The following is an 8808-nucleotide window of genomic DNA, read 5'->3' as shown; positions in this document are numbered from 1 at the left end:
GGATAGAATAGAAAATATTTAATTTCATAATAGAGATGAGCATAGAAAACCAAAGGTGATGTGTTGAGTTTTCCTTTACATTTGATATAGATTTAGTCATAGTCATAAATTTGGACATAGACTTAGAGTTATACTTATACTTACTCGTTAGACTTTGTCATAGACTTGTACTTATACTTACTCAATCACTTAGACTTAGCCTTAGACCTATCCTTATCTTTACTCATAGTCTTATACTTATACTTTATCATAAACTTAGACATACACTTAGTCATAGACTTAATCATAAATATAATTAAACTATAAATTTCTCCAATCCCAATTAATTCTTAGTTTACCATTAATATTTCTGTTTTTAGATTTTTCAATGACGATGTATTTATAAGGTTCTTGCCATACCTTTTCACATATAAAACTAAAATCATCATAACTAAGTTCTGCTCTTTTAAAGAAATCATGATATATAGCCGTGGTAGCTCCACTTCTTTGTTCAAAAGGAATAAATAGATTACAATTCTCTCTAACTTTCTGCCGAGAATATATTTTGTTTAAGATATATCATATTACAATTACTATGTCTACCTCTACAAAAGTATTCATTAATAACTGGTTCCTTACCCCAACATCATTAAATATCATTAGTTTCTTCATATTATTAGGTAGTTGATCGGGAGAGGGTAAATATTTTATTTCTCAAATAAACACTATGTCTTTATTCTTTAAATCTTCATATGGGTCACCAGTAGGACCAATGATATATAGCTTATCAAATTGTATAACACTCAAAAATAGATTCTTTAATAAAAATTTTTTCCCACATTCACTAGCACTTTTCCCAGCTAATACACATCTGAAGCTTTCTGAGATTATAGCATTGACAATTATGTTATCTAGTCATGATTGTAGACTCCCCTTAACATCAATCTTCAAAGAGGATACCCTGCTTGTATGGCTACTGCGGGCTAAAAATGAAAGTGACTTTAGGTGTAACTTTGGAGTTTTGCTCTAAGTAGATGGATATCATTTTTATCTTCACTATGAATGTCATATGTGAAACAGCTTCGCTGATCTGGGGAACAGGTTGGCATGCAGCGAACGGAGTCCGTTCCCTGATTAATATTGTCATTGACATTAACATCTGCGATGCAGGTTCCCTTATTGTCATTGACATTGTCATTAACATTGACATTGACATTGACATTAAAATTGACAGTGACATTTTCATTGACATTAACATTATCATTAACATTATCATCTGCAAAGCAGATTCCCTTATTGTCATTGACATTGTCATTAAAATTGACAGTGACATTGTCACTGACATTAACATTATCATTAACATTGTCATCTGCGAAGCAGGTTCCCTGATTGACATTGTCATTGACTATATCTTTATCTTCAACTTTATCTTCAACTTCGCCTTTAACTTTACAACCCAAAGATAAACACTCAATATACATTCCTGGAAATTTAACTTGGTTAACTAGATTATAGAAAGCGATCTATACTCTAAATCCTTTATCATAAAGATAGATCATATATATACAATAAGCCCCACAATAAATTTCATCATATTCTCGCACTTTCTCATCAGACCCTAGATCAACATATCCTTCTAAGACTAATGGTGGAGTCTCAACACCAAGACTATCGGAATAATATATAGGGCCACCTTCTCTTCTTATAACTAAAACACAATGTGTACCATCATTTGGATGTAGATTTAGAGTAATGTTCAAGTTGGGATCCTTGATGCTATCTGGTTTCTGATCTCCCATTATTATTTCTATTGGAGTTATATTTATATCTTTACCTATGTTTTCTATTCAAATAATACCCATAGCTTTAATATCAATATCAAATTTATTATTGAATTCCTCAAAAGTTAGGATAGGCATTTTATATGATAAAAAGCATTGACTTTGACTTTGACTTTAACCTTGACTATTCAAATAAAAAACATTTTATATTACTAAGTTTAAGTCTAAGTATAAGTCTAAGTATAAGTCTTAGCATAAGTCTATGACTTTGACTATGAGTGAAACTGCTTGGCATGCCACGGACAAAGTCCGTTCGCAGATATATATAGAAAAATAAACATTTTATATATAAAAATGGAATTGGGTTGTGCATTTTTATAATTTATTTTCTTAGCTATGTTTTGTTATATAGTATATGATTCAATACCAAAAGAATATACAAAACTAGAAGAGAGCTTGGGTGGATTTATAAAAAGAAGTCTAATTAGATTTAAATTTGAAAAGTCTCCATTACAAACTATTGTTTATGGTGAAACTGTAACAGGAAAGCCTTATTTTGTTGGACAATAGATAAAGTTGTATCAAGATCAAGAACAGGAACATCATGGAGTCTGCTCTGCAGATGAGCAAGATCAAGATAATAAGGACATGGTGAGCGGAGGTCCATAATCATAGTATGTTATGATGAAAGTGATTGGATAAATCCTGAAACTGTCAAGCCCTATAGTGATTTCAATATGTGTGATATAAATATGATACGATCACATCAAAAAACATGCATATATTTCAAGATAAGTTAAACAAGGATATAAGTTAATATTTTACAGAAGGAAGACATAATAATATTCAAATGATTGTAAGGTGTCATAAACCAGCCCAGATAAAAAATAAGGCAAGAATGAACCGTGATACTATTTATATAACAACTTCCAATGGGTCAGATCCATTCAAAACCTTCAATATAACAAATGTGTGCAAACATGACTTTTATGGCATAATTATTTACTTAAAAAGTAGTTACTATAATTGTACAGATAGAATAGCGTCTAAACTTTGTTATGGCATGATTAAATATAATAAGAATGAGGATTCTTTTATTATTAATGATAGAAATAGAACTATGATATATTACTGGAAAGTTGGTTTCCTAGTCTTAAAAGCCCTTAGAGCAAATGATAAGTGAGTAAATGTTGAAATAAACAAATTTATAGATTATATGAAACCACTAAAGAATAATGCTAAAGATATAAATACTGTTAATACAGATAACTATTAGTACTTTAATAAACTTCTTACATCAAGAGGTATTAAAATTCATAATGATGTTTTATTAAAAGATACAGTTAAAGCTAATGTTTTAAGGCTAGTATCGTCTGTGTGTGTAATTATGGGTACGTGTTTTATGATATATAATTATATATCTCCTGTTACGACAGTAAAAACTGCTCCACATGTAGCAGGGGTTGCAAGTAATGTATTAAATAAAACAAATATATTATTCAGACGTGGTTATGGAGTTGTGGAAGATCAGGATAAAGAAGTTAAGGATTTGCCCAATTCAGAAGATGAACTCGAAAGAAAAGATGAGCTTAGCTAAAGTTGGACCGCATTGAAAGATTAATATTTGAATAAAAGGACTAGTACTTTAAACAAAGAATGTAGAGATGATTTAATTGATCTATGTAAAAATATTCAAAAAATTAGAGATGAAATTATGAATTTCGTTGGAGATAAAACTGGATTGAGTAAGGAAAAGATTTTAGATAAAAAAATTAAATAAATTACTCTTAATAATTTAGCTATGGAAACTTTAGCTGGGTTTGTCCGGTCTAGGGATTATACTAGAGGTTTAATTGAAGTTTTAGCTAGTTATAATTCGGAACTGAAAAGACAAAAAAATGAAATTTTGGTTAGTTGTCATATTGAAACTGAAAAGATAATATAATCAGAATAAGTTTTTAAGTAAGATAATTTTTAAGAGTATAATTAAAGCCATAAAGATAATTATAATTATAAATATAATACTATTAAGATAATACACTAAATATAAGTAATTGAAATTTTGTCTCGTTGTAAATAATGGTAATGAAATGTTTAATGGTCATGAGTGTAGGGCTAAATGTGGAACTCCCCACACTATGTCTTTTCATTATAAACAATTACGTAAGGATAAAATTGGTGAGTGTAAATGTGGGGATATATCATTGAGCGGAACTTGTTTAACTAAATTTATTCAAGAAGCTTCTGATCTGCGTAGCAGCTTTGCTGATCTGCGTAGCAGCTTCGCTGATTCTAATTATAATTCTAGTTCTAATCTACAAAGTAACTTTGCTAATTCTAATTCTAATTAATTCTAATTCTAATCTACAAAGTTGTTTTGCTATTTCTAGTTCTCTCTCTATGCCTAGCCCCAAAGAAATAAAATTTGATTTAACAAATAAAGTTTGTAGTATATGCAATGTTGTAAAACAAATATCTTGTTTTGATAAAAAAGAAATCAATATGTAAAAAAGGTAATTAAACTAAGGTTAGGTGCGAATATTGTTCTTCTATATTAAGCTTTAGTGGGTTAAGGGGTCCTTTAAAAAATCTCATAGAGATATAGACTTGGCAAAAGGTAATCATTCTTATAAAGAATTAAAAGAAGAACCAGAGTATTGTAAATATTATCTTATAGTTTCCAAATTAAAAGCCAAAGGTATAGATACAGAGAAATTGTTGAAAGAATAGATTGTTAAATCATTGACTATATCAGGAACTGCTTCTATTTTATTGGCTATATCATTGTCTATATTATTATTATATAAATCATTACTTATATCAGGAAATGCTTCTCAGATCAATAACTGCTTCTCAGATTATTATCTAAATCATTGACTTCATCAGGAACAGCTTCTCAGATGAGGAACTGCTTCTCAGATTATTATATAAATCATTGACTATTCCGAGAACTCTTTCTTAGATGATTAACCCAATCTATTTTTAAATTATTAGCCAAATCTATTTATAAAATATTAGCCAAATCTTTTTATAAATTATTATCGAAACCTATAAATCTTTCCCCTCATGCTAGCCGCATTCGGGGAAATGAGCAAAATTGTACTGGTAACTGTAACCCCCGTTTTATCCAATTTTCAATATTCCCTCAAAAATTTAAACCAAAAATAAGCCCCAACCCGCACACTTGCGCATGCATGCGCACCGCACACACACTGCGCACGCCCTACCTACTCAGAATTATGCGCACCACGCGCTCTATGCGCATCACTTGATTTTTTCAAAAAATATATCCATTTATACACTTTTGTCTAATTATAAGGCTAATAGTAGGGCTAAATAATTAACAGATAGATTTGGCTAATAATTTATAGATAGAGTTGACAAATAATTTAAAAATAGAATCGGCTAATAATTTATAGGTAGGTTTGGATAATAATTTACGATAATGATATGTGAACATCCGCTATAAATATCTTCACTCATATCGAGGCCAATTCACTGTGATTTCGTTTTTAGTACTTTGGTGTGATTTGGCTGAAAAGCGTTCTCGCCAAAAATTTCAATTTCTGAGCCTTTTACTCATTTTGGTTGCGAGAATTTGTCATGTCTCAATTTTGCCTTTTAATTGTGCTCTAAGATACCCGGGTTGAAGACCTGACAAAATATATTGAGAGAGAATGCTGTGAGTTGTAGTGAAAAAGAAAATTTTGTTAAAAATGTTGCATATTTAAGGTTAAGTTGAGAAAATTGTTTGTGTTTAGGCAATGGAAGAATGGATAAAAAACAAAGTAACAGCTGCCCGAATCGCCCAGTTTTTGCAATTTTCGGCCAAATCATATCTAAGTTAGTTTTTTCCTAGTGTCCCGATGCCCAATTTTTTTCCAAAAACTTTTTTGAAGCAAAATTTTGGTGTTGGGAGTACAGCACAACGTCTCACAAAAAAACTCATAAATCTGGCAGGTTTATAATATCTCTAATCCCTCTCCCACCTAGATAAGATATTCAATTTCGTAAAAGAGTCAGCCAGCTAAATACACTAGCAACTAAATTAAATAAATCGACAACCCCAAAAACTTCAAATTTTATATTCTCTCAATTTTATTAATAAAGCCTCAAGTAATGTTTCGCAAGCCTGGACAGTCAAATTGTTTAAAATCGAAAGATGGAACAGCAGAATATAAATAGCATGAAAGTAGCAAAATTCTACATAAGCCTACAAAAATCTGCAAATTTTCCGCATTTTAAAACCCAATTTGGAGATTAGGTTTCTGGAAACATCTCACAACTCATAGGTCGAAAGACGTTGTTTCTCAACAAATTGCTTCTCCAAACTATAATCATACGTGTGTAGAGCAGTAAAGCAAAAAAAAGTTGTTAGATTTATCACCCAAAAGCCTAGTATCTTCCCCATATCTGACGTCAAATCAGTATAGGCCCGCAGGCTGGCATTGCTTGGAGCAGTAACCTTAAACACAAAGAAAATTTACTTTTGTAAAATTTTCGTGACCATTTTTCAACAAAATTTTCTGTTACCAAAAATTTTTTCATATTTTTTGAGACACGCTATTGTTTTGACAAATAACTTTTCAGTTGCGAAAATCTGATAAATCTACAATTCAATAAAAGATTGCTATCAAACGTTATTACTCAAAGCCTAAATTTTGTTATCACTTTTTCCATTGTAATTGGTTGTTTTGATTAATCAATAGCATAAAATTTTACTAAAAACAGAAATGTTAACAATTTGCTCCTTTAAGCGTTAAAGACAGTTTAGCACTTATCAAAATATTTAATTTCTAAGTTCACCTTTAAAAATGGAAAACGCTGTTTGAACCATTGTTTAAACCTTGTTGCGATATACTAAATATTTTACCACCGATAATCCGGAACTGCAAAAACCAAAAACTAATTCTTCATGAACATTTTTCGCAGTTTCTCTTGCTTTTTTTCCAACAAATAATAAACAATTTTCTTACCATGTCTACCTAAATAAGTGTTTTTTTAAGCTCGCCGATCAATAAGTTGTTATAACTCTTTTTGAAGCAAAAATTGCGTAATTTTTGAAACTCTAAAAAATGTTCAACTTTCTTTCAATTTAGCGGATAAGTTGTTAACATGTGTATCTAATGGAGAACAGAGATGTTTTTATTTGGGGAGTACAAGAGATATTCAGTTTTCGGTACTTTCTTAGGGCCTTTGTCTCATTAACCAGAAAGTTTGACCGTGGACAAACGATTTGTTCTCCTTCTACTATGTTTTCTCAATCGCATAAGCGGTGAAAACTTTTTTTTTATCGCATTCAACGCGTTTATTGTATCAACTCAACACTGTAGCCGCAATTCTTACAATTTTACTTTTTTTATCGATGACACATCAACCCGTGTTATGTACTCTGTTTATGATCAATTTCCTATCTTAATGAAATAACTCAGGGTGGAAAACAAGGGGAAGAGTGGACAGGTGGAGATGGCTACAGTGGAGGTGGAGCAGACCAAGCAGCCGGCGGAATGGACGGTGGAAATGGTGGAAGCACATCCAACTACACCGGTGGAAGTGGAAGTGGATTCGATATCAGCTCCGTTGAACAACTATTCAGCCAATTGAAATTATTGCCTGCTCAAGTAAATTCAATCTGTCTTTATGAAATAGTTCACTACAATTCATAAATTTTTAGAACTTAAGAAGTTTTATCCAATTTTTTTATTGGAAAAGTTTTGGTAAGTCAAAACTGTTTTACAATGAAATTGCTTGAAATTATAATGCTCCTTTTTAATGTTTTTAATCATTCATCGGGTTTCTTCATGAAATAAAATTGATTATGCATGACCAAGTTATTTGAGTCAGAAATCAAGTTAATCTTGAAATAGGGCAATCCGGGATCAGAACCAGGAAGCAGGTATGAATACGGAGGTGGAGGTGGTGGAATCCAGTTGGAGGAGGTGGATGTGGAAACTCTATATAATGGAACATATGGACAAGGAGGAGACGGGTACGATGGGTACAAATATGGAAAAAATGGAGTGGTTTTGATGGAAATCAAGTGAAAGGAGAAAAAGAGAGCAACTTGCGGATCAAATGCTAAAAAACTGCGGATACCCCACGTTAATATAAATATGATTTTGATGCGTCCTGAGAAACTATAACTTATTTTATATTCTATTCTAATTTGATACACAGAAAAATATCTAATCTACTCTACCAGGTTTTACGTTAATAATCATAAATTTACGTCAAAAATATAAATTCTGAATTCAAGTCTTTTGAAGCTTGTTCCACAAAGCATGCGGATTTATCGTTTTTGATCGTTATTTACAGAGAGTTCTCAAATCGAATTCAACTTAATTATCGGTATCGATATTTTGATCGTTTTCCTTACTTCAGTTTTTATGTTACTCTTAAGAAAAGAGCTCTTCTGCTGCAAAAGTTTTTTTTTGCTCTTTTCCATTAAGAATTTACGAATTTACTATAGAGTTTAGCTTTGTATAGAAACAGAACAGCTTTATAACGTTAACTTCAAAAAATACATCCGCAAATTCATATATTTGATTATTTTGATTAGCTGCATTTGTTATTAAGGTTTTGATTAAGCGAAACCTGAATACTTTTTTATCAAAATCTTTTATCAGCAGTATTTGAAAAAGATCAAATTATACAGTCCTATGAACTTCAACTTTTTACCTAATCCTTTAAACAGGATGTCAACAGTAGTTGGTATTTAAACAGGATCAAAACTGATACTAAAACTCGTATCTATTCAGTTCCCCCTCCACAGTGATTTTTTGTTCCCTCACTTACAATTTTTATATTGTTATACAGCTCGTCACTAAGTAAGACAATCAAGTGCGCCTGGGGGCGTAAAAGTTACATTCACACATACAAGCGCGGGGGGGGGGTGTATGGAAACATAAGAGATCTTAAAATTTCTATGTTTTTAATACATATTCTCAAGTGGCTTCCGTACTTTAACGTCAGAACAATTTCAGCGCTGAACCAGCACTTATCAAGAGTAAAAATCTAATAGATCTGATGATTGCATCTCCAGAACATT

At 31.3% G+C, this 8808-nt stretch overlaps 1 protein-coding gene across 1 annotated transcript in view; it reads left to right on the top strand.

Annotated features, from left to right (window-relative positions):
* LOC142357238 (uncharacterized) overlaps positions 1-8003 on the top strand; it is a 23742-nt gene extending 15739 nt beyond the window's left edge. Inside the window, exons 3-4 of the mRNA XM_075408896.1 lie at positions 7193-7381; positions 7628-8003. Coding sequence (XP_075265011.1) covers positions 7193-7381; positions 7628-7804 — 366 coding nt within the window. The 3' untranslated portion in view covers positions 7805-8003. The remainder of the gene's footprint in view (positions 1-7192; positions 7382-7627) is intronic.
* Positions 8004-8808: the final 805 nt, after the last annotated feature.

Source organism: Convolutriloba macropyga, unplaced genomic scaffold (genome assembly GCF_964194025.1).
Source record: "Convolutriloba macropyga unplaced genomic scaffold, txConMacr16.3 SCAFFOLD_3561, whole genome shotgun sequence".
Taxonomy (NCBI): Eukaryota; Metazoa; Xenacoelomorpha; order Acoela; family Convolutidae; genus Convolutriloba; species Convolutriloba macropyga.
This window is presented reverse-complemented; position numbering and strand designations above follow the sequence as displayed.